This window comes from Mobula hypostoma, chromosome 8 (genome assembly GCF_963921235.1).
Source record: "Mobula hypostoma chromosome 8, sMobHyp1.1, whole genome shotgun sequence".
NCBI classification, from domain to species: domain Eukaryota; kingdom Metazoa; phylum Chordata; class Chondrichthyes; order Myliobatiformes; family Myliobatidae; genus Mobula; species Mobula hypostoma.
The window spans coordinates 107,032,323-107,059,227 of NC_086104.1; the positions used below are offsets into that span (position 1 = coordinate 107,032,323).

Here is a 26,905-nt window from a genome sequence, read left to right on the forward strand (position 1 = left end):
TTACAGTAGAGGAGGCCGTGGATAGATATATCGGAATGGGAATGGGACGTGGAATTAAAATGTGTGGCCACTGGGAGATCCTGCTTTCTCTGGCGGACAGAGCGTAGGTGTTCAGCAAAACGATCTCCCAGTCTGCGTTGGGTCTCGCCAATACATAGAAGGCCATATCAGGAGCACCGGATGCAGCATATCACCCCAGCCGACTCACAGGTGAAGTGTCACCTCACCTGGAAGGACTGTCTGGGGCTCTGAATGGTGGTAAGGGAGGAAGTGTAAGGGCATGTGTAGCACTTGTTCCGCTTACAAGGATAAGTACCAGGAAGGAGATCAGTGGGGAGGGATGGGGGGAACGAACGGACAAGGGAGTCGCGTAGGGAGCGATCCCTGTGGAAAGTAGGGGGAGGGGAGGGAAAGATGTGTTTAGTGGTGGGATCCCGTTGGAGGTGGTGGAAGTTACGGAGCATAATATGTTGGACCCGGAGGCTGGTGGGGTGGTAGGTGAGGATCAGGGGAACCCTATTCCTAGTGGGGTGGCGGGAGGATGGAGTGAGAGCAGATGTGCGTGAAATGGGGGAGATGCGCTTGAGAGCAGAGTTGATGGTGGAGGAAGGCAAGCCCCTTTCTTTACAAAATGAGGACATCTCCCTTGTCCTGGAATGAAAAGCCTCATCCTGAGAGCAGATGCGGCGGAGACGGAGGAATTGCGAGAAGGGGATGGCATTTTTGCAAGAGACAGGGTGAGAAGAGGAATAGTCCAGATAGCTGTGAGAGTCTGTAGGCTTATAGTAGACATCAGTAGATAAGCTGTCTCCAGAGATAGAGACAGAAAGATCTCGAAAGGAGAGGGAGGTGTCAGAAATGGACCAGGTAAACTTGAGGGCAGGGTGAAAGTTGGAGGCAAAGTTAATGAAGTCAACGAGGTCAGCATGCGTGCAGGAAGCAGCGCTAATGCAGTCGTCGATGTAGCGAAGGAAAAGTTGGGGACAGATACCAGAATAGGTACGGAACATAGATTGTTCCACAAAGCCAACAAAAAGGCAGGCATAGCTAGGACCCATACGGGTGCCCATAGCTACACCTTTAGTTTGGAGGAAGTGGGAGGAGCCAAAGGAAACTCTACATTGCCAAGGCACAGTGACAACTCGCAGATACCTCCTCTTATTTACCCCTCGATCGTGACCCCACTAAGGAGCACCAGGCCATTGTCTCCCACACCATCACCGACTTTATCCGCTCAGGGGATCTCCCATCCACTGCTACCAACCTTATAGTTCCCACACCTCGCACTTCCCGTTTCTACCTCCTACCCAAGATCCACAAACCTGCCTGTCCTGGCAGACCTATTGTCTCAGCTTGCTCCTGCCCCACCGAACTCATTTCTGCATAACTCGACACGGTTTTATCCCCCCCTTGTTCAATCCCTTTCTACCTATGTTTGTGACACTTCTCACGCTCTTAAACTTTTCGATGATTTTAAATTCCCTGGCCCCCACCGCTTTATTTTCACCATGGATGTCCAGTCCCTATATACTTCCATCCCCCATCAGGAAGGTCTCAAAGCTCTCCGCTTCTTTTTGGATTCCAGACCTAATCAGTTCCCCTCTACCACCACTCTGCTCCGTCCAGCGGAATTAGTCCTTACTCTTATTAATTTTTCCTTTGGCTCCTCCCACTTCCTCCAAACTAAAGGTCTAGCTATGCCTGCCTTTTTGTTGGCTTTGTGGAACAATCTATGTTCCGTGCCTATTCTGGTATCTGTCCCCCACTTTTCCTTCGCTACATCGACGACTGCATTGGCGCTGCTTCCTGCACGCATGCTGACCTCGTTGACTTCATTAACTTTGCCTCCAACTTTCACCCTGCCCTCAAGTTTACCTGGTCCATTTCCAACACCTCCTTCTCCTTTCGAGATCTTTTTGTCTCTATCTCTGGAGACAGCTTATCTACTGATGTCTACTATAAGCCTACAGACTCTCACAGCTATCTGGACTATTCCTCTTCTCACCCTGTCTCTTGCAAAAATGCCATCCCCTTCTCACAATTCCTCCGTCTCTGCTGCATCTGCTCTCAGGATGAGGCTTTTCATTCCAGGATGAGGGAGATGTCTTCCTTTTTTAAAGAAAGGGGCTTCCCTTCCTCCACCATCAACTCTGCTCTCAAACACATCTCCCCCATTTCACGCACATCTGCTCTCACTCCATCCTCCCGCCACCCCACTAGGAATAGGGTTCCCCTGGTCCTCACCTCCCACCTCACCAGCCTCTGGGTCCAACATATTATTCTCTATAACTTCCGCCACCTCCAATGGGATCCCACCACTAAGCACATCTTTCCCTCCCTCCCTCTCTGCTTTCTGCAGGGATCACTCCCTACGCGACTCCCTTGTCCATTTGTCCCCCCCATCCCTCCCCACTGATCTCCCTCCTGGCACTTATCCTTGTAAGCGGAACAAGTGCTACACATGCCCTTACACTTCCTCCCTTACCACCATTCAGGGCCCCAGACAGTCCTTCCAGGTGAGGTGACACTTCACCTGTGAGTCGGCTGGGGTGATATACTGCGTCTCTTGCTCCCGATGTGGCCTTCTATATATTGGCGAGACCCGTCGCAGACTGGAGGATCATTTTGCTGAACACCTACGCTCTGTTCGCCAGAGAAATCAGGATCTCCCAGTGGCCACGCATCTTAATTCCACATCCCATTCCCATTCTGATATGTCTATCCACGACCTCCTCTACTGTAAAGATGAAGCCACACTCAGGTTGGAGGAACAACACCTTATATTCCATCTGGGTAGCCTCCAACCTGATGGCATGAACATTGACTTCTCTAACTTCCACTAATGCCCCACCTCCCCCTCGTACCCCATCCGTTATTTATTTATATACACACATTCTTTCTCTCTCTCTCCTTTTTCTCCCTCTGACTATACCCCTTGCCCATCCTCTGGGTTTTCACCCCCCCCTTTTCCTTCTCCCTGGGCCTCCTGTCCCACGATCCTCTCATATCCCTTTTGCCAATCACCTGTCCAGCTCTTGGTTCCATCCTCCCCCTCCTGTCTTCTCCCATCATTTTGGATCTCCCCCCCTCCCACTTTCAAATCTCTTACTAGCTCTTCCTTCAGTTAGTCCTGACGAAGGGTCTCGGCCTGAAACGTCGACTGTACCTCTTCCTCGAGATGCTGCCTGGCCTGTAGCAACTTTGATGTGTGTTGCTTGAATTTCCAGCATCTGCAGAATTCCTCGTGTTCAAGAATTTCTCCTTACAGGTCTCTACCTTGGACGTGGAGATTGAGACCTTTGACAAACAGTTGAAACACAAAGGAACCAGGGCGGGTGGTGGGAATGCACGAAAACGTTGATTAAGGATGAGACGGAGTCACTTCATTATTGAATAGCAGAATAAACAGCTGGAAACACTCAGCTGGTCAGGCAATATCTGTGTCGGGAAAGAAACAATCCATATTTCTGATTTAGACCCTCACCTGGACCCTATATTAAACAGTCCATTTCAAAGTTCAAAGTAAATTTATTGTCAAAGTATACAATTTGTCACCGAATACTACCCCGAGATTCATTTTCTTGCAGGCATTCACAGTGTTCCTCCAACTACTGGTATATTTTTGCTCCAGATTCCAGCATCTGCACTCTCTTGTGTCTCCGTTCCATCACCTGAACCATTTGGTGTTTCTCTTTGCACAGATGTTGCGAGAAGCGCTTAGTGTTTCCAGCATTTCCTGTCTTTTTCCAGCTCTCGCAGTTTATTTCAGTTTTCAACTATCACTAAATGGAGGCGAGGGATCGACTGTTCTGATTCATATGTTCTTTTGTTCCTATGCACATTACACCCACTCCCCTTGTGTCCAGGACAGCACCCAAAGGCGTGCCAGAGGCAGAACTGGGCGGAGACGGTCCGCGCCCATGCAGCTGGCAGATACGTTCTGTCAATCACCCGTCACGTGGGAAAGGGGCGGGTCCGGTCTGAGGAACTTGCCCAATGGCGGGGCGGGGAGGCGTGACGCCGTGCTTTCCATTGACAGTGTCCTTGCGGGGTAGATCGGGAGACCCCGCGAAGCGAGGCGGCGAGCGCGTGAGTGAGAGAGCGGACGGACTCGGGGTTGGGGGAGCCGCGCGCAGCCGCCATTTTGTGAAGCACCAGCGCCAGCGGAGGGGCTGAACCAGCCGAGTTCGCACCGCTACCGCCGCACACCGGTAGCCAGGTGAGCACCGGCCGGCATCCGCCCACCAACCCGGCCCGGCGCTCCCGTCGGACTGAACTGCCGCCTTGCTGGTCCATAGGGAGCAGGGTCCGGGCTGTCGGGGAGGAGGGGGCCGACCGTCAAACTCGAGGTGTGTCAGGGCGCATTGTTAGTCCGTGCTGGCGGGGGCCGGGCTGCCAGCCACTGCCGGGGTGTTGGGAGGTGCCAGCCGGGCGCCGCAGTGAAGGGGGGGGCGGCGGTGGACGTGCCGGCTCCGGGCTTTGTCCGGCCCACATGGCCGGTGACGGCGTGTCTTGGCCCGGCCTCCGGGCTGAAGGATGTGTGGTCCGGGCCCGGGAGACCCATCCCCAACCCGGGCACATGTCGGTGTCTTTCCCGCCGCGCCCTCGGACCGGATGAAAAGGGCGGGAAGGCCCGGGTCCGCGGAGGCTCTTGGGCCTGGGGCTGTAGTTGATCTAGGCTAGTATAGGGTGGTGCCCGGTGCCGGCCACGCCGAACCTGACTGTACCCGTTTTTCTGACCGCACGGCTGTCAGCACTGAGCGGCGGCTCCGCACATGTTCTGACTTCCTTCTGTCCACGTGTACAGATGTCCACTGAAGCAATGGCGACCGAGCACATGAATGGGAATGGGATAGAGGAGCCCATGGAAACTTCCACTACCAGTCTTCGGTCTGAACACTACCAGACTTTATTAACGGCTGGCTTGCCACGAAAGGTTGCAGACAAATTAGATGAAATTTATTTAGCAGGTATGTATTGTACACTCTAATCAAAAGTGTGGTTAAAGTACACCCATTTGCTGTTGTGGTTCGGGTTCATAATGGGCCCCTGTTCTTAAGTTTATAATGAGCTCAACCTCAGTACAGTTGAACATTTCACGCAGGATAATTGTCCACATTGCAGCCCTTCCATCAGCATCAAGGCAAGATGAATACCTACTGATGTAAGAAACGTGCCTATTTATAGACAAGTTTGTGTTTCAGATCAATGAAACTGCAGTCTGCCAGTTTTCACCTGAAGGAAAAGCTGAATCCTTGGAAATTCATTGTGTGGTCTAGTAATGCAATTTGTTTTTAGTGCATTGCCAGGCATGTGAAGTAAACCACGTTTCAGTTCCTCGTTTGTCAGCTGAACAGTCTCAGCCAGGGATGTAGCTGAGTCATGACAGTACAGTACTCAGAGTAACCTGTGATCCATTGATCTGATCTCTGTTGATGTCCTGTGACCTAATAGGTTAACCTCACAAGATGACCATTGCTTAAAGTTTCAGCAAAATCAATTGTCATTCTAGTTTTTAAAAAAGTACCATTTTGATACTATTTTACAGTGAATTTGCTACTGTTACTTGAGTATGTTTATCAATGAACTTCATATGAGTGCGTTATTTTCAAAGGACAACCAAATCACTTTGTGGGGGTCAGGGGAGGAGATTCCTAACTAAGTGTTGGTATTTCAAAGTTTGAATTTGTCACTTTTCTGGTGTCCGTACTGAAAGTTTGAGGGTAAACCATTTTCTTTTTAGTTTTATTAATGCTGGAATCTACATGTCATGATTAACCAATTAAAAACTCTTAAGGAGGTGAGGGTGTCTTTCTGTGGGGGCTGTTGATTATTCTTGAAATGCAAAATATTGTACAGATGCCTCAGGTTCTGTGACCACTGATGAAAAGCTAATCTCTGGACCCAGGTTGAGGTATTTCAGCAAATGATATCTCCATCCATTTGCTTTTCTCTAGCTTGACCATCCAATACTTTCTTAGTCTGTGCCTCATCTCATGTCTTCTCAGCTGGAGCACTTATAAAAACTCAATGAATTTGCATTATCTTTTAGTCCAGTGGAGCAGAGATCTCTCCTTTGGTTTTCATTGGCTGAGATTTCTCCCTGAACACTGCTGCCTATCTTTCTGCATTTAGATTACATGAAAACTTGGTGAGTTCAGAAATCTGTTGACTGGTATTTGGGAAGTTGCTGTTGAGAGTTTTCTATGCCTTTTATTTGAAGTTAAAGTTGTTTTACAGTGTAAGCATCTTGGAAGAGGAGAAGCTATAAATGCTATCACTGATTTTTTTTTCTGTTGACTTTCATTACAAACAAGTATAGTAGGAACAGGCCATTCAGCCCTTCAAGCCTACTCTGCCATTCAGCTCATGGCTGACTTTATCTCGATACTCCATTCCCACTGTACTTAATGACTTGACTTCCACAGCTTACAATAAATGAGAATTCAAGATTGTAGGCTCTTTGGAAGTGTTTTTCTTCATTTCAGTCTTAAATGTGTGGCCTAGTATCCTGAAACCATGAACAACAACCCCACTTCCCTACACAGAAGGAGGTGCCCTGGTATCTGGCCTGTCAAGATGCGTCAGAATTTTGTGTATTTTAATAAGATCTTTTTTCAATCTGATGAGCCACCTTTTGCACACCCTCAAGTGTACAATTTCTTAAATACTGTGTCAAATGTTGCACAGACTACTCCAGCAATAGTCCAAAATAATCGTAGCAAAACATACTTGCTCCTGCAGTGAAATCCTATTCCAATGAAGGGCAATGTACCATTCGCCTTAAATGATAAGTGGCAGTTTTCGTAAGATCCTTTGAAGCCATTGTGGAAAAATAATATTTCTCACTAGTGTATATTTTATTTCAGCAGAGTTGAAAGTATGATAAAATCAGTAATTTTACAAGGTGAACAATACTGAATTACAATTCTTCAGAGGCTGTTACTAAATTCCAGATCTTTTTTCCTGTAGGCTTGGTGTCCCATAGTGATTTAGATGAGAGAGCGATTGATGCTTTGAGGGAGTTCAATGAAGAAGGTGCATTGTCAGTGCTGCAGCAGTTTAAGGAAAGTGATCTTTCACATGTTCAGGTAATCGTTTTCATCTTCCACAAGTACAGATTGTGGTTATGTTTTATAGGAATTTCTGTATGTTAATATTCAGTTTCTGGGGAGGTTTATAAATTGGAACTTAAGTGATATGAAGTTGGTGCAGTTTTGCAGGTGTTGCACAAATCTGTCTTCTGTGTATTCTTGGAGCTACATTATTGTTAGGCTAAAATTATTTATTCTTGAGTTTTGAGAGTATAAGTTGAGGTTTTTGTTGCACTGTCCAAAATGAGGGCCATCCTGGGGTTATGAACAAACAACGTATGGACATCCTCACGTGTTCGTTGCGAACAGCAGAACCAGTTTCTTCTCCCTTACTCTTATTTATTTGCAGTCTATGATACTTGTTCAGGAAGCATCTGGGTGATGCTAGTTGTTGATACAATGCTATAAGTAGTGGTCAGTATTAAGTTTTATTGGTTAGAATATCCTTTGTGACTGATTTAATCTATTTTATTTTCCTGAAGAATAAAAGTGCCTTTCTATGTGGTGTAATGAAGACCTACAGACAAAGAGAAAAGCAAGGATCTAAGGTGACAGATGCTAATAAAGGTCCTGATGAGACAAAAATTAAGGTACAGTTCCAATATTACAATGCTCACAATACTTTGCTCTTTGAATTTTAATACCTTTGTACGTCTGGAAAAAGTGCTGCTTTTAGAGCCGTAATTTGATTGGGGAAGAGAGCTGTTGTAACTTTGGTGACTTAACACATTCAGAGGTACTGGAAATTAAGCTAACTCTGGTATCTCAATTGGTGGTATATCATCAACTAAAGTCAGTTTGCAATATTTAAGATTGTTGAGAGACAGTTGGCAACAGATTTTCTTGACTTGGGGATGCTGAGGGGGATTGCTTTTGTCAGATGGCCTTAGGTATATTTGGCTAAGAATGGGACAGTTTAGCAAAAAACTGTCCCTTTTTGGTAGTATTTATTTCAGCCATTGGTCAAAGTTCAGCATGACTGCTTTGGTGGCAGATTTCAATGCTAAATATTGGTGGGGTACTAATTTTAGCTTGTGTTACCTAACTGGCTGGCTATGTCAATGGATATCCAAATTGAGTTCTTGCCTTGTGCTCTTAATAGTTAGGCCTATATTAAGTTGCAGGCAAAACAGGAATAATGTCTTCCTGTTAAAATGTCAAAAGGTTGAACAGGTGAAGGGGTTTATTGAAATTTAAAGGGTCTTTCAATTTGAATATCCACAGGGTGGATGTGGAGGATATATTTCTTGGATAATCTAGACCAGGGTTCTCACTGCGGGGGGGGGGGGGTCCATGGACCCCTCAGTTAATGGTAGGGAGTCCATGGCTTAAAGTTTGGAAACTCCAATCTAGGCTATAATGGATTGTCCATTATAGAGATTGGAGAGAACATTTTTTTGAGGTTTGAATATTCTGAGTTCTTTGTATTGAGGCATAATTACACAACATAGTCTGGTGACCATTAGCCACACATTTACAGAATCCCATTGTATTTGTGCCAGGCTCCTGTCATTGGGATGTGGGAGGAAAGCCATGCTGTCATGGGGCGGGGGGGGGGGGGTAGTGCTAACTGCTCAGTTAGTATCAGCAGTGAGGATGGAACTTGGTTTGCTGGAAAGCTAAGGCAGCAGCTCTACTAACTGGGCTTGCGCACATTTTCAAAATTTGCTTCCACCATCCTTAATGTTCTTAAGGTAGGAGTGGGTGAGGTTGCAATCAGATCAGTCTAACCAGCTGTTGTCATTAACTGTTAGGGTTTATCCTTCAGCATCATCAGAGTTTGGAATAGTTGGCACTCCATATAGGTGTACTGGAGTTGGTGGACATTGGTCTGGATGAGGTATTTCTCCCTCCACAGCCAGCACCTGCACTTACCACTTTTTCTGCCCTGACTGTTGACCTGTGCACAACGATCTTTTGCATGTTTGACAACTGCATTGCTCTTGTCATCTCTCCTTCCTGGAACAGAACCAATAAGTGAGGAGCTGAGTGGGATGGCGCCTTCCAGTAAATGTTGATGTCAAGAAGTTGTTGGTGGTCTACTTCAGAAAATTGCAATTATGTTGGACTTTATTGGTGCTTTATGCTTGATGCCTTGCCAACATCTTGCTTATCTGATGTTTTCAAATTACCTTTTTGTGTTGGTCTGGATAATCGTATATTAGCAAGTAGCTTGATGGGCTTGAATTATGGCTATCCAAAATTTCCCAATGTGGGTAAATGCTCTTAGATACTGGAGCAGAAGGTTCACAGACCATCCTTGGCACTGTAGAAAATTACTCCATCCAAACAAACTGACCGTTTACCATCTATGTGTGTTAAAGATTGTCCCATTGTTTATTTTACTGGGATTGAGAGAGTTGCCTGTAATAATATTAAATTCAACTCCTCAAAGCTACCATTGCTGATTTTTGATTTTAATTTTGTTTTTATTCCCTTAGGCTCTCTTAGAAAGAACAGGTTATACGCTTGATGTTACCACAGGTCAGCGAAAATATGGTGGTCCCCCACCTGATACAGTTCATTCAGGTCCTCAACCGAACATTGGTACTGAGGTAAGCAGTAGTGCTTGGAAAGGATGGATGTTTCATAGACCGAATAAATTAATGATGAACTTGTCATGTGAATGTTTGCTCAAGATCAGAAAAAGTGATGTGCACCTTAAAAGAGCAGCCCTATAGCTACCTTTTAGTGTAAGGTGATATAGCTTTAGTGACTGGGGTTCAATTGCTGCAGCTGTCTGAGTCTGTACGTTCTCCCCGTAACTGTGGATTTCCTCAGTTTATCTCACATTCCAAAGGTGTGTATGTGGGCATGCTATGTTGCTACTAGAAGCATGGATGCACTTGTGGGCTGCTCCCTGAACATCCATGGACTGTCAGTTGTTGATGCAAACAATGCATTTTACTTTGTTTCAATATACGTGTGACAAATAAAGCTGATCTTAAATCTCGTGGGAAATTTTAAATAAGAGCCTTTGAATGGTATTGTGTATTCAGTGGAAGTTGAGTGTTAATTTCTTAGGATATCCCTTTGATAGTATAGAGAGCCCTTACTACCAGTTTCTTGATGTAAAAGTTAAAACTAGTTGTTATTTGAATGTTTTTATTAAATCAGTACATTTTTGTCAAAGATATTTGTAGGAAAAATACCAAGAGATCTCTTTGAAGATGAACTTGTTCCCCTTTTTGAGAAAGCTGGGCCAATTTGGGATTTACGCTTGATGATGGATCCACTAACTGGTTTGAATCGGGGGTATGCTTTCGTCACATTTTGCTCCAAAGATGCAGCACAGGAGGCAGTAAAATTGGTGAGATTCTGCAATGGTTATGTATGCTATAATCGATTCCTTTTTAATTAAGGCTCATTAATTGACCCAGTTATCAATTTTCAGTGCGATAACCATGAAATTCGGCCTGGTAAACACATTGGTGTTTGCATTTCTGTGGCAAACAACAGACTTTTCGTGGGATCCATTCCAAAAAGCAAGACGAAAGAACAAATTATGGATGAGTTCAGAAAGGTTACAGGTAAAATTGATTTGATTTCATTCTGTTGGTTCAATTCATGCATACTATCCATTGAATAATTACAGTGGCTTGTAGTGTGATGTATGAAGCAAATTCCCTGCACTGCAAATCATTGGGTTAAACTGACAGCAAGTTCTGCAACAAATGATTTCATTGCTGACCAAAAAAAGTTTGATTTGTTAATGAAATAACACATGCAGTTTGTGGTGTGGTTGGATTTAAGTCCATTATTCGTTATTGAGTCACATAATTGTGTATGCTTAGTGTGTCCCACTTTTATTGATAACTGTAAAATTAGTCTAATATTCCCATTCAGTTATTTTCTTGTCCTGTGTTGAAAAATTAATTCCTTTTAGTGATACAGGTTTCCCCCGCTATCCAAAGGTAGAGCGTTCCTATGAAATGGTTCGTAAGCCGAAATGTCGTAAAGCGAAGAAGCAATTACCATTTATTTATGGGAGGAAATTTTGTGAGCATTCGCAGACCCAAAAATAACCTACCAAATCATGCCAAATAACACAAAACCTAAAATAACAGTAACATATAGTAAAAGCAGGAATGATATAAATACACAGCCTATATTCCACAATCATTACTGCACTGTTCTCCGTAGTGAAAATCTCAACGCAAGCGCCGTCGGCAGAAAATCTCACGCAAGCGCTGTTGGCAAAAACGGTGCAAGTGCTCTCCAGTAACATTTAAACTATGAAGCTGCCAAATCATACCAAATAACACGTAAAAATACACAGCCTATATAAAGTAGAAATAATGTATGTACAGTGTAGTATCACATACCGGAATTGGTTCAGCGCCAAGCACACTAATGATGGTGTGTTAGGCTGAGTCGTCGGAGGTTGGGGTGGTGCAGTGGCCCCACCCTCCAGGCCGCCGACTGATACATTGCCGCGAAGCATGCAGGGGTCCAGCGGTAGCCGGGAAGCACACAGCACATCTGTAAGAAAAAAGCCGAAATAAACCTAATTAATTAGGTGCTGCCCGGCACATTAATGTTGGCCCAGATCTGTGCCGATTGCATCGCCTCTGATCTGGGCCGACATTTATGTGTTGGGCGGCACCTAATTAATTAGAATGTTTATTTTGGCTTTTTTCTTAAAGATGTGCTGTGTGTCTCCCGGCTACTGCTGTATTCTCTGCGAATTGGTACAGTATCTGTCCGCGGCCTGAGTGTTGGGGTGGTGGGACACTGGGGTGTCATCTCATCATCTGTTTCCATTAGGGCGAGCAGCTCATCTTCTCCTATGACTGCCTGCCTCAATGTCGAAGGTTGAGGTTTGTCGTCTGCTGTGGCTGATGTGGAAGGCTTGCTTGACTGCTGAGCCTCGCACATTTTTTCTATCATACAGTTCTTTGTAAGGACTCAAACCATCTTGCAAATATCCCCTAAGCCTATGTACTCTTTCAAAATTAAAGTCGTACTTTATCATTACAGTGAAAATCTCATGCAGTTGCTTCACATTCAGTTCCTGGACGACTTCACTTTCGCTACTGCATTTGGTTTTGATTGTTATCCTTTCTTCTTCCAATTGCATCAGCTCTTCATCTATCAGTTCTTGGTGATGGGATGCCAAAACCTCTTCAACATCACCTTTGTCAGCTTCCACAAGCGAAACTCACTTTGTCCTTGTTTCGTTCACCACGATCGAAATGCTTAATTATGTCTAGTTTTACGCTAAGTGTAACACCCTTACGAGCTCTTTTAGGCTTTTCCGATACCATAGAACTCACCTTGCAAACGGCTGCTCACAGGCACGTATTAAAGCAAAGCAGTTCCGAATCCGGGGAGAGCGGCTGCTCGGGGCACGTGCTGAATTTTTTATCGCGTGCTGCTTTTTTTCGTAACAGTGAAAACACCTGAAAGCGAAAACAGGGTACTAACGTAGGTCTTTCGTAACAGTGAGGTTTCGTAAAGCGAACGTTCGAAAAGCGGGGGACATCTCTTATGTCCATCTAATGACCTGGGTGTGCAAGACGTGAAATTTAAGATGTCTGTCAAATTGTAAGATTAATGCTAGAGCCTTATCTCATCCTCGTAAAATATAGGAAAAGTCTTAGTAAAATGTATACTTGACTTAAAAGTTATTTGTTAAGTTTGAAGGCACATTGTATGTTTGAATGAGTTAAGCTGGTACAGATATTCTCTTTGCTCCGAGCATTGGGCTGAGGATAATAGGGGTGTGCTTGCTCTGGTTGGTGTTCTTTCCTGGCTGAATGCTCAAGCTCCAGAGCACATAATTTGCGTGCTTCCTGAACCGTAGTGTATTTCTTTCATTCAATATAGTTTTTTGCCCTACCTTTCATTGGGGCAGAGACTCAGTGCAGGATCTCTTCCAGCAGCTGTCCCAGAATGACTGATATCTAATGAGATATTAGTCACTGAAATATTCTAAATGTTTTGCTGGTCGTAGTCAAGAAAATATGGGAACTACTGGAGGATGATATGAATGCAATGCTGAAGAAAGCACTGCATATTGACTTAATGAGCAGGTCTCCTTTCATTTCTGTAATTTTATTCCCATTCACTTCAATGGGACATCTATAGTTGCACACTATGATCATATGTGTAGGCTGAGGTAATTTTTAGTGTAAGACCAAGGGAATGTGTTATGGGAGCTCGGGTTAATAGAATGTTGTATTTTGACCTACTCGTGTGAGCTCCAAGCTGCCCTATATTCATCTTGACCATTTTTTCATGATCTGGCAATCATGATCCTACTGTAAATTTAGGTCGGAAACTGGCAGTCTCACTCGCTTGGCAGCCAGTGGATAGGTTGCTAGGCTTGTAGTTCAGTGGAACCTGGTCTTTCCATGAAAAGTAGGAAACAGGAAAGAAGTAGCTCAGAACAAAATATCCCTTTTTCTTTTTGCAGATTAATGGTATCCTGATCAGTTTGTAGGCTGATCAGCTATTGTATTTCATTAGGATAGAAGAAATTTTGGGAATATTATTGATGTTGCATCTTCATGTATTTCAACTCTGAAGAAAACTGCTTTATCAGTAGGTTGATAAACGTAGAGAGAAGAGTAGAGGCTAAAAAGTATTATATTTATTTTGTCAGAGGGGCTCACAGATGTGATACTGTATCACCAACCGGATGATAAGAAGAAGAATAGGGGTTTCTGCTTCTTGGAGTTTGAAGATCATAAATCTGCTGCCCAGGCCAGGCGCAGGCTTATGAGTGGAAAAGTGAAGGTCTGGGGTAATGTTGTCACAGTGGAATGGGCAGACCCCATTGAAGATCCCGATCCAGAGGTCATGTCAAAGGTAATGCTTCCTGAATGTTTTAAGTATTTTCCACATTTATTGGAATGGTATTTCAAATCCATAATTTCACTATGAAGAACTAGTGCTGCAGTCACCTCTAGTGATAATTATCAGGATCGCTACATTACTTGCCGATTTTGGAGTGCACTCTGAAATGGAATGCCATTGTGAAATACTCAGTAGTGCTTGAGACTCCATGTCATATATGTAGCAGCTTCCAGTACACGTTCAGTAGTGAATGGCTCACATTTCCTCAGGCACCGGAGTGCAGTTGTATAATCTGTATTGGATGTAACTTCAGCAGTTGACGAGTTTCATATGATTTGGGATAAATCTACCTGCTTTATTAAGATCACCTGTGTTTGCCTAAATTTTAAGTTTTCTCTTTGAAGATTTGGTATAACATCTGAAAGGATGCATTAATTGAGTGTTACAAAATTTGCCACCTTGAACATTTACAGATACTGGAGTTTACCCCTCATGAATCAAGTTCTTAGTACTCTTTTGTTCTGAGCTGGTAGTAGCAAGTTTTATTTGCACCAATCAGGTCTTGAGCCATGGCTGCTACGGGGAAGCTATCCACATATGGAATATCCACAGAATCTCACATTGTTGGCATGAAATTTATCTTGGGTTTGAGATACCTACTTTCCATGGGTTGTTAAAACGGCATTTTCCAACCTCAAGGCTTCACTCACTAACAAGGCAGACAATAGCGTGTACCAACAGTTCACCATCCCCAATGTCTCTCATTATGCTAGTTTTGAAATATAGAACATAAAACAGTACAGAACATTTAACCTAGTGCAAGATCAATTTAATGCTTCCCTCCCACATAACCTACCATTTTTTTTTTCATCCATGTGTCTATTAACAAGTCTTGGATGTGTCTAATAGATGTGCCTTTACCACCACCTGGCAGTACGTTTGCATTGTGAAAAAATGTCTACCTTTGACAACCCCCCGTATACTTAACTCACTGTCTGTCTATGCCTCTTACTATCATAAACTATCAAGTGACCTCTCATCTTTCTTCTCTCTAAAGAGAAGCCCAAGCTCACTCAACCTTTCCTCACAAGACATTCTCTAATCCAGGTAAATCTCCTTTACACTCTCTTTAAAGATTCCATATCCTCCTTATGAGGCGACTGGAACTGAACATGTTATTCCTAAGTGTGGTCTAACCACAGTTTTATAGAGCTGCAACATTATCTTGTAGCTCTAGGACTTTAACCCCTGACTAACGAAGGCTACGACACCACATGCCTTAAGCAATTTTAAAGGATCTGTAGATGTGAGCCTCAACATCCTTCTGTTACTCTAAACCGAGGGGCAGGAAAATCTTGCTGTTAATCCTGTTCTCAGCGTTAAAAGTTTTACTTTTCAAACTATATCGTTTTGTGCTTTTACAATTGAATTCTATGCTACTTCTCAACCCAGCTCTGCAACTTATCCCGTTGTAGCGCACAAAATGGTGGAGGAACTCAACCGGTCAGGCAGCATCTATGGAGAAGAATACAGCCGACTTTTTGGGCTGAGACCCTTCATTAAGACTTTCTATGTAGCCTGTGACAAGTTCTGTGTACAAATCCATGCTAAGTTCATCACCCTTGTTTCTGATACTTCTCACATCAAACCTATCCAACTGCATGAATAATCTATCTGCTGCCTATCTTTCCTCATAGTCTCTACACATTGCATCTAACTTCCCTCCAACTGCTGCATCCTGTCTTCACTCTTTCTCTTACCCCTCGCCAATCTCTGCAATGGCTCTAGAAAGCCTGCCCGTAAGTATATTGGTCGGGTGTCACTTGTCCCTTTTGTACAGATCTTACCATATATTGCCAGCATTTCATTGTGGCTGATTAGGAATCATGAAACTCGTTGTGAAGTACCTAATCTCACCTCTTGGACGATAGCTCACTACCTATTTCAAGGACAAATAGGGACATGTAATACTGGCCTTCCAGACAAATGTACACCAAAGTCTAGCTTGCATCTTGGGCTGTATACTTTCACTCCAAGACTTCTCTTCTTACTTTTTACACATTTTTACTTTTGGCCACAGTGATCAATGGAAAGAAAATAGTCATAGGAAAGTACAGCACAGAAACACGCTAGTCTGTGCTCAACCATTCAAGCTGCCTACTCCCATTGATCTGCACCAGGACCATAGCCTTCCATACCCCTATTACCCCTGTGCCTATCAATACTTCCAAACATTGAAATCGAGCTTGCATGCACCACTGGCGACTTGTTCCACACTGTCATGACCCTCTGAGTGAAGATGTTTGCCCTCATGTTCCCCTTAATCTTTTTGTCTTTCACCCTTGACCTCTGGTTGTTGTCCCACCCAACCTCTGGGGGGGAGGGAAGGGGGGGAGAACCTGCTTGCATTTTATCTATACCCGTCATAATTTTGTGTACCTCTATCAAATCTCAATGTTCAATGCTCCAAGGAATAAAGTCCCAATCTATTCAATCTTTCCTTATAACTCAGGTCTTGCAGACCCAGCAACATCCTTGTAACTTTTCTCTGTACTTATTTACATCTTTTCTGTGGGCAGGTGACCAAAACTGAACACAATAGTTCAAATTAGGCCTCACCAATATCTTGTATAAGTTCAACATAACATCCCATCTCCTGTACTCACTATTTTGATTTATGAAGGTCATTGTACCAAAAGCTTTCTTTGTGACACTATTTTCAACGTAATATGGACCTGTACTCCCAGATCCCTTTGTTGTACCACGTTCCTCAGTGCCCTACCCTGGTTGGTCCTACTGAAATGCAATACCTTGCACTTGTCTGTATTAAATTCCTTCTGCCATTTTCAATCCATTTTTCTAGCTGGTCCAGATCTCGCTGCAAGCCTTGATAGCCTTCCTTGCTGTACACTATACTACCCAATCTGCAAATTTCATGATCTGGTTGCCAACCTTCTGCCTTGCCTTCATCAACTTTCCTGGTAACTTCTTTGAAAAATATATAAGATTGGGTAGGCATGATCTACCAGGCAGGAAGCCATGCTGACCATCCTTAATCAGTCCATGTCTATCTAAATACTGGTATATCTGCTCTCTTAGAATTCTATTCAATAATTGATGTCAGGTGTACTGGCCTATCATTTCCTGGTTTATCTTGAGAGCCTTTGTTAAACAGTGGCCTATGCAGTGCTCACCTGTTGATAATGTTTTAAATGTCTCTGCTAGGGTCCTGTCAATTTCTGTACTTGTCTCTCACTGGGTCCGATGGAGCACCTTGTCAGGCCCTGGAGATTTATCCACCCTAATAGCCTCAGCATGTCAAACATCTCCTGTAATCTGTATAGTGTCCATAAAGTTGATGCCACTTTGCCTCACTTCTATAGACTTGCCCATCTCCTGTGTAAATACAGATAAAATAAAATTATTTAATGTTCTTAATGTTTTTCTTTAGAAATAATTGACTTATATACATTTTGATTACAGGTAAAAGTGCTGTTTGTTCGTAATTTGGCCAGTACAGTAACAGAAGAATTACTAGAAAAGACTTTCAGTCACTTTGGCAAACTGGAGCGGGTGAAGAAACTTAAAGATTATGCATTCATTCACTTTGATGAAAGAGATGGTGCAGTAAAGGTAAAGAAAGTTTCAATGTAGTGCATATGCAGCAAGTGAAAGGCATGAGTTTGTCATAATCCATGCAAGTGATCATTTGACTCAGCTTGTTTGTTTAATTATTTATATCTGGGCAAATAATTATGTAAAACCGCTATACTGACTACTTTGTTCCAGGCAATGGATGAAATGAATGGGAAAGATCTAGAAGGGGAAAATATTGAAATTGTTCTTGCTAAGCCACCAGACAAGAAGAAAAAAGAACGTCAGGCTCAGAGGCAAGCTGCTAGATCTCAGCTGTGAGTATATCTGATGGTTCAGTATTTTTAATCTTATTTCAAGTCAGGTTAATTATAGTCAGCAGTTTTTTCCAAGAAACTGTTCCAGTTAAAAAGTATTGCTTTTGGTGATGCATGGAGTCTAGGTCAGATTCCAGCCTAGTGGGAATGTCCAGCTGTAAGACAGGCTGCTGGTGCATCAGCAGATCTATTTGACAGCACTTCTACTTTGGCTGTTTGCACATCAATTATTTGTTTAAGTCATATAAGCATGAATCCTTTCAGGACAAATCTGGTGTATTCAATTCCTGATGTTTTTGAAATTTGGAACTTTTTGCTTATTATCTGGTAATTGGTGTTTGACCAGCAGATGGAAGTAAATGTTATTAATTGGTTATAGATCTAGCTAATAAAGCACATGTTTCAGAAATATACCTTTAAAAAGCTTTTTTGAACTCTTATTCCTGATTGAGGTTAAGCTCTTTACAGAATGCTAGGTTCCCCTGTTAGGAACTGATTTTTGTTTCCTCTATCTTGCCCTCAGTTAAACCAGAAGAGCAGACTGTATGTAATGTTGTATTCTGTGAATCTCCCACACTAGATTTGTTGGCGTTTAGATTAGATTGAAACTGTTGTGCCAATTATTTCGGTCATGGATGATTGCCTTATCTCCTTTAACTTTGTTTCCTATTTTGGTCCAAAACTGAATTTAGTTTTCACAATTGTAGGTCAGATAGGCTATGTACAACTGTACAGGTTGATCCGTCTGAAATGTACTATATCCCTGCACTTCTAATGAATTAAAAAAGAAAAACATAGTAAATGTAAATTGCATCCTTCAGTTTTACCTGTTCATTTAGGTTACCTTGTACAGTTGCAGATGCTCTTGTCATACAGTCTGCTTTATTTTGATGGCATAGATTACAGTTTTTTTTCGGTTCTGTTGCACCTAATATTGATGACCACGGGAGATGTGTTTCTCATGTTGCCTGTGGTAATCAGTATTGAGAATGGTGACTCATGAAGACATGGTAGTTCTTGAAGGATTGAGAAATGAAAACATCACTCAATCTGCTTGCTGACAGTTCAAATGTTCCATTTGATATCCATGTATACTTTGATTATAATATATTAAGAGTAGGTCTTTGCTTTAACTTAAAAAACATTTATTATTGTAACTGAACTAATGTCTTATACAAATCAAATGTCTTTTTAACTCCAGGTATGAGGATTATTATTACTACCCTCCTCCCCGCATGCCCCCTCCAGCACGAGGCAGAAATCGTGGAGCCAGAGGAGGTTACAGTTACTCCTTAGATTACTATAGTTACGAAGATTACTATGATTATTATGGCTACGATTACCATGATTATCGTGGAGGATATGAAGATCCATATTATGGTTATGATGATTATCAAACGACTGCTAGAGGACGAAGTGGCAGGAGTGGGAGAGGTGCTCCTCTTGTCAGAGGTCGTGGAGTTCCCCAACCACGTGGAAGATCTGGATTCACACAACGTGGTCAAATGGCAGGGAGAGGTGCTCGTGGTGCAAGAGGGGGTCCCCAGACACAGCAGAGAGCCCGCGGGGTACGTGGTGTGAGGGGTGGCCGCGGTGGAAATGTAGGAGGCAAACGAAAAGCTGATGGGTACAACCAGCCAGATTCGAAGCGGCGCCAGACCAATAATCAGAACTGGGGCTCCCAACCTATTGCTCAGCAACCGCTCCAAGGTGGTGATTATTCTGGTAACTATGGTTACAAATCTGAGAACAACCAGGAGTTTTATCAGGCTACTTGTGGGCAACAGTGGAAATAAGCCATTAGGGTTTATAACGTGACTGATAGCTTGTTTGAACTGACTTCAAAAATCCAATTGGCTGCCGCTAGGTAATTGGTGACATCTGGCAAGAATCCCATATGTGCAAATCTGTGTATATATTTTTACCAAATAGACGATGGCACTGAGAATGGCTTTTTTTTTTGGAAATTTGGCTGCTTTGATAAAAGCATTCCAGAAGGTTTAGTAGAGGTTTGACATAATTCATCATGTTTTTGACCTTTTTTCGAAAATCTGGCTTACCATTTCGACATGGCTTCACTGTATGCATATTACTGGTAGTTCTGTTTCCATGACATTTTCAAGCTAAATAGATTTTCAAACTGTGTTCTCCCCCCCACCCCCGCCCCCACTGAATTACTTGTAATTGAAATAACTGATGTTTTTGTACATTACTACCAGGAGTAGGCAAGTTGAACCTAGATGAATTTATTTGCTTTTGTCGAATTTAACATTACATTTCTTTGATTTGGCTATTCCAGAAGTGACACTTGGTCAAGTTCTTGTATTTTCTACTGTTAATATCTACTTCAATAAAATTTCAAAATTCCCGAGCCGCATGGATTTAACCAAATACCATTTTGTTGCAATCATTTTCCATTGACATTTTTTCCAATCTCGCAAAAGCTGATCCAAATTCTCCAATGAATTTATAATGGAAATCCTTGGTCAGAATGGTTATGGAAGGAAGTACTAGAAGCGTGTTTTAACATTTGCACAGTTTTAGTTATGTATTTCTTGTATGTGAATGATATTTAACATTGAGAAGGAAATTCTTTTAAGGTAGCATGTGATACATCAATAGCAGAGTCAAAATTGATCGGGTGAACTAGGGCACGTTATTGAGGCACATTTGCTTTGCATTAAGTTATCTAACTGACTTGCTGCATTGCTGTTTGACTTTTAATAAAGCACTGATCTTATGTCATGGAAGTACTGTGGGGATGATGCCAAAGGGTACCTTAGATGTATTTGTTCTTTGTGGTTTGTGCTTTTTGTACCTTTTTTCCAAATAAAGTTATATTCCTGAAGATGAATTTTTGGTCAAAAGAACATTTCTAAAGTACAAATCACAAAAAACCTAGCTGCTATTAATTTTCAGCAGTAAATACTTATTTTAGTATGTGCTTTGCTTAACACCTAAAATGCTTACTCTGTGTTTTGAAATAACTGATGTTTGCTTAACCAAGCTAAGATCTGTTCTCAAAATATGGTGACATATTTTGATCAAATTCTCTTTGGAAACAGGAGTGTACCATTTCTTACATTCTAAGAATTAAATTCAGAAATCCATATTAACTTCAAACACAAATTGTGTACTTTTGAGCTTATCCAGATAAACAATGCTGTGAATATATTTTTAAATTGAAAAATTACATTGGACCACCTGGGTGTGTATATGGATTAATGTAAATGTGCTGAAAGCTCAGGAATCATTTGAAAAGCTGAAAATATATTTAAATTAAATGGTATACTCAGTTTTTAAGATGAATTCACCTGGGCAGTGATAATAGCTTGTTTGTTGTACTTTGGGTTCAGATAGCTAATATACTGAAATATTAAATACTGGATTATTGAGCAGTAACATTTTTCTTAAATTCTTACTGGCTTCCTTTTGTTGCCTGACTAGCAGGAAAACGAGGTCGAGGCCGGTCCTGACCTGTTTTGATGATGACTGACTTGCTGAAGTTACACTGGAAGCTGCTAAGAGGTGATGGTAAGATTCCAGATGATGACGCCAAATGGAGACCAGGAACAGCCAAGGAAAAAAGCTTCAGATGTCAATGTATATGGACTGTAATTTTTAAATTTTGTATAGCAAATTTACCTTTTTTGTAATATACAGGGGTAGTGGTGGGTGATAACCATTGCTTTGTTGGATGATTTCATAATGGCTACGGTATTCGTACAAATACCAGACCTGCTCAGAAAACATTGTGTCCAAGCCATTGCGTTCACGTCCAGCTGATTGTAGTTCTTGTGTTATTCCTCATCACTACCTCACACTGCAGTTCGAGAACTCATTACTCCTGAAGAGGACTGCTTGCAGATGGAAGTGTAATTAATCACCAATATTTCAGGTAGTTGAGCATTCCAGAAGAATGGTTCTTTTCTGAACCTAACTTTAAAAAAGGGGGTTGTTAACTTACCTCGGTAAACGAGGATCAAACTACCCTTTGTGTACTGTATATATAGAGAACTGTAAACAAGAGCAAGATTTGTTTTGCTGTATCTGCCACAAAGAGAACCTTTTATTGCCTGCTTAGTTTTATTCAGTACCCTTTTTAGTTCAGGCTAAATTAGTGTATTGAGAATTGTAGTGGTACCCTATCTTTATTACAAATGACCATAACAAACCTTGCTCTTGTCTCTATTAAACTGAAATTGCTGTTGCTTTTTCAGATACTATAGTTAACCTTAGGTTGTATTATAGTTGAAGGAGCTGTTACTTTTGTAAGTACTGAGATGTTGGAAATTGAAAATTCAATGACAGCAAACTGTAATGTTTAAATTACAATATCCCTTTAAATAGTTTTGTATGGGTTAGTTTTACCAATGTATGGAATTGCACATATCTTTGTGTTCTAATGAAGTTAATACTTTGTTAGTTTGGATTTGATGTGTGTACTGTACTCTGTAGTAAGCACACTTTTTCATAAGTTGCCCCCATGACTCAGTGGCAAGTTTCTTTTGTAAATACCTTTCACAAATGTCCAACCTTTTGACCTAGAATTTTTTCCAATTTGTTTCCTGGTTCCAAAAGTGATACAGTGAGCCCCATAACCATAACTACCAGGTTTAGAAAGGATAGGATGCTGATTTGTACAACTACAGAGATTAGATGCACAACATTTTTATTACCTCTTAAGGTTATCTTAAGATATTTGCTCTTGGTATATTAGGATGGTTGAATGACTTAAGATACTTTAAGTAACATGGTATAATGCTTTAGTGGTTCTTTGAACTTAAGTAATAGAGTAGGCTTATATTTGTTGAGAATTCTTAATTCATATAAATTGACCCTTGAGCAACTTATAATATGCATTTTAGTACCATAGGATAGTTTAAAATGAGATGTATTTTGGTTAAACTTAGAACTGAAAGAGTGGTTGTGGTTTAACTAAGAATTATCCTAGCACTATGGTGCCTTGTTTTGGTTTTGAACAGCTTGTTCAATAGGTTATAATATTCCTCACTATAGGTCATTACAATGGCCAAGTTTATCTAAGTAATTTTATGTTTAGTCTTTGTGCTAATTTCATTTGGGTTACATTGTATAAAAAAAGGATTAGCAAGGCTGGTCTAGCATTAGAAAGTGCACATAGTTTCATGGTTAATAAACCTGTCTGCCTTCACTGAGATTTGTGAATGTTTGTCATGCTAGAGGATGTGCGTAACTGCCTTGAGTGATTCAGAACTTCAAGGGAGTTGGAGACTAGAGAGTTGGTGCAGATATTTAAGAAAAAAATCCTTGCAGAAATAACTACCTAGATGTTGAGGCATCGGATTTTAAATTAACATGACTGTATTTGCATCAGTCCTACCGTGCCTATAAAAATCAGACTTCAGGTTATTTTATACTGATGTATTTTATCCAGTATTCTTGACAATATTGCATTCTGTTGGGATCCAATGCTGCATTTCTTGTAAATTGTTGCTATAATCATGTTTCACTGTTGTAGTTTATATATTTAACAAATGACATTGTAGGCTTAATGTCAGTGGCATTGCATTTGTAAAAGATGTGAGGGCAGGTCAGTACCTACACCATGGTGTTCTATCTTGCACTGACCAGGTTTGTGGAAACTTGTAAGTGGATCAAGACCATGTAGATAGATGGATGGGACCAAGAAAATTGAGCAAAAGTTCAGGTAAAAATAAGAACAGAAGGGTGAGATATGTGAAAGACTTTATAAATTTTGGGATTCAAATGTGTTTGATTAAAAGGGATATTGTAGTTTTAAGTTTACCCCAAAGTTTGCAACTAAATGAAAGGTTAATATCTGGATGTGAATTGGTAAATCTTGGCAAAAACTACCTGATCAATTATTGCCTTCATCTACCTATGGAAACTGGAGATGTTACTTGTCCTGAAAGGACCTTGCTGCTAAGTACAGCAAGATTTCATTGGCATTGATCATCATCGCTTCATTCCTGCAGATAAACATTGTTTTATACTGTAAGCTGGAGGTGAGTGTAACTTATTTTTGTAATAAAGATTTTGATTTTTAAGCATGTTTTCCTAATGGAGGATTTCTTTGGTTGTCCATTTGATGACAGAACAATCATATATCTAGTTTCAAAATATTTCAGTGAAGCAGATCTGTCCATGCACTATCAGGTGGCAATCAAATTATGTTGAGGTCCATTTTCTTGGAGAAAGAACATTCCGCTCAGAGGTAGTGAATACATTTTCTTGACAGTTTTCTCTACCCCAACGACCTTGTTGATCAGGATTCTTACAAGATTCTAATTATAGGTCCTTTCATTGGGAATCTCCAATACAGAGAAGATCTGATGTTTTCCTTACTATTTAATAATTACATGACCTTAAGACTAATTTTGCATTACCTGTGACTCCATCAATGGATAGTAAATGGGTCAAATTTAAATATGCTAGCGACATTCCTAATTGTAATTAAGGTGGCAATGTGCTCTATTATTCTGCCTTATTCACTGGTTCAAAGTGTGGATTCTTTCAGAAACATTAGCTTTAGCGTCCTTTTCATTTTGATAGATCTACCAACTGCAATCACTGCTGCTTATATTATTTTAATACTGGAGCCCTGTCCCAACTAAAGTTAATGCCAAGGTAGTTAGTTACTTTGGCCATTTAGGCAAGCTTTTCTCAAGGTATTAAGTGACAAAAAATGATGTTTGTTTGCCCTAATGTAATGGGGTGAACAGCAAATAAAAGTAGAGAAAATATAGGCGATAGTTGGTTTAAGTATAGGTCTTAAATACTGGATGGGATGTCTGATTTGGGTCTACAAATATAACTTATAAAGAAAACAGACATTTTAAAATGCAGAATTATAGGAAATTTGGTAAAAGCTGACTTAACACAAGACTCCATGGGTAAATTAGGAAGAGGAGAGATAATTATATGGTCTAGGTGACATCATAACTTTCAAGCAAATTTAGGCCATTTGGCCCATTAAGTCTGCACCACCATTCAATCATGACTGATACTACTTTTCCCAATCCTCAGCCTCACTCTCTGCCCATCTCCCTCTAACCTTTGATGCCATGTCCAATCAAGAACCTATCAAGCTCTGCCTTAAATGCACCTGAAGACCTGGCCTCCATAGCTTCCTGTGGTAGCAAATTCCACAAATTCACTGGCTAAAGAAATTTCTCTGCATCTTTTGAATGGAAGCCCCTCTATGCTGTGGCAGTACTCTCTTCCCTGTACTACCCCCCCACCACCACCATGATAAACATCCTTTCCATGTCTACTCCTTTCAACATTCGAAAGGTTTCAATGAAAATCCCCATCATCCCTATAGATTCCAGCAAGTACCCAAAACTATCAAATGTTTCTTGTATGATACCCTTTCATTCCTGAAATCACCCTTGTGAACCTCTGAACCCTCTCCAGTACCAGGACATCTTTTCTTGGGTGAGGAGGCCAAGACTGTTCACAATCCTCAAGGTAAGGCCTCACCAGTGCCTTATAAAAAATCACATTCCTCCTCTTGTATTCTAGATCTCTTAAAATGAATGCTAACCTTGCATTTGCTTTCCTCACCACTGACTGTACCTGCAAGTTAACCTTTAGGGTGTTCTGCACAAGGGCTCCCAAATCTCAGATTTTTGGATTTTCTCTGTTAACATTTGTTCCTACTATCAAAGTGAATTGTATTTAATTTGCCATTTTCTTGACCGTTCTCCAAATCCAAGTTCTTATGCAGCCTACCTACCGGTTTCCTCAACACTACCTGCTCTCCCATTAATCTTTGTATCTGCAAACTTGGCAACACAGCCATCTATTCCATCATCTAAATCACTAATATGCAGCAGTTGGTAGTAATAGAAATTGCACACTTCTGCCCCCGACATTAGCATACTGTTGGTGCCTTCCACAGCGAAGACTGGCACAAAGTCCTCATCCGCATTTTTGTCCCTCATTATTCTCCAGTGTAATTTTCCAGTGGTTCGCTATCCCATGTCCACCTGTTCTATTTCTAAATATTTGAAAAGGCCTTTGGTATCCTCTTTTGTGTTATTGGCTAGCTTCATGTTTTATCTTTTCTCATTGCTTTTATGTTGCCTTCTGTGAATTTTAATAGCTTTCCACTTTTTGTTTTGTTACATGGCCCCTCTTTTGCTTTTATGCTGTGTTTGACTTCCTTTGTCAGCCACGGTTGCCTTGTCCTCTCTTTAGAATACTTATTGTTTGAGGATGAATCTATCCTGTGCCTTCCACAAACACACCCATTGCTGCCCTGCTGCCATCTCTGCTAGCGTCCTCTTCCAATCAACTTTGGCCAGCTCCCCTCATGCCTCTGTAATTCCCTTTACTCCATTGTATATTGATACATATGATTTCTGAAGAATGGTTCTTTTTATCACTTCCTGCTCTCTGCATATGTCCATTAACTAACAATCACTAACATTATCTCCAATTTGTGCCTCATTATCTTGTCCCAAAGATTATTTAAATAGAACTGTAGAGGTATCTGGTTGTCCCAGTGCATGATTCACAAATGGTATATGGCAGCTAATTTGGAAAGCCAATTATGTTTACTGTGCAGAAAAGTACAAAGGCAGAGGTTGTGCTTGTAAGACCACAACTGTTGTATTTTGTACAGTGTTGGTCTTGAGGATGGATGTTAATGCACTGGAAACGTTTCAATGAAGACATGCTGGTCAAGTACTTGGAATGAGGTTGTCTTGTGAGGAACATTCAGACAGCTGTGGCTTGCATCTATGGGAGTTTAGAAGTAGGGGACTTGATTAAAGAATAAATCTTGGTGTTGTGATAAAGGATGCAGAAGGCTGCTGTTTCCTTTGTTGAGGAATCTCAAACTAATACTACTTTATTTGTGTGGACTGGAGTGCACTGCAATCCTGTCTTGAGCAATGACAAAGTTCTATTTTACTCACTGTTTTTAAAGATTATGGGCTGCCGATTTAAGGCAGAGATGAAACAAAAAAAATGTTTGAGTCAATTGTTAGCAACTCTTAGAGGGTAGTTAAATAATTCATAAGCAGAGGTAGATAGATTTCTGATAGGCAAAGGTGGGTGGATAGAGTAGGAATTGAGGGTGTAATCAGA

The 26,905-nt window shown here is 41.5% G+C and overlaps 1 protein-coding gene across 3 annotated transcripts; it reads left to right on the plus strand.

Annotated features, from left to right (window-relative positions):
• Positions 1 to 4,064: 4,064 nt before the first annotated feature.
• Positions 4,065 to 23,850, plus strand: LOC134350820 (heterogeneous nuclear ribonucleoprotein Q-like). 3 transcript variants are annotated; one of them, XM_063056559.1, is made up of 12 exons: positions 4,065 to 4,219; positions 4,808 to 4,970; positions 6,973 to 7,091; positions 7,577 to 7,684; positions 9,536 to 9,649; positions 10,228 to 10,404; positions 10,489 to 10,624; positions 13,702 to 13,907; positions 17,379 to 17,528; positions 17,685 to 17,806; positions 19,008 to 19,374; positions 21,254 to 23,850. In XM_063056559.1, exons 2-12 carry the CDS (start codon positions 4,808 to 4,810, stop codon positions 21,290 to 21,292), a joined length of 1,701 nt encoding a protein of 566 aa, XP_062912629.1. In that variant the 5' UTR covers positions 4,065 to 4,219; the 3' UTR covers positions 21,293 to 23,850. The 3 variants fall into 3 exon arrangements, with proteins under 3 accessions (XP_062912629.1, XP_062912630.1, XP_062912628.1); XM_063056560.1 differs by having other exon boundaries at positions 21,257 to 23,850; XM_063056558.1 differs by lacking the exon at positions 21,254 to 23,850 and having other exon boundaries at positions 19,008 to 21,230.
• Positions 23,851 to 26,905: the final 3,055 nt, after the last annotated feature.

Bases quoted from the DNA above. Each gene is read 5' to 3' on its own strand.
- LOC134350820 (XM_063056558.1), top strand. From the start codon at position 4,808: ATGTCCACTGAAGCAATGGCGACCGAGCACATGAATGGGAATGGGATA. The intron at 10,405-10,488 runs GTGAGATTCTGC...ATCAATTTTCAG, and splicing joins CACAGGAGGCAGTAAAATTG to TGCGATAACCATGAAATTCG. The intron at 17,529-17,684 runs GTAAAGAAAGTT...ACTTTGTTCCAG, and splicing joins AAAGAGATGGTGCAGTAAAG to GCAATGGATGAAATGAATGG.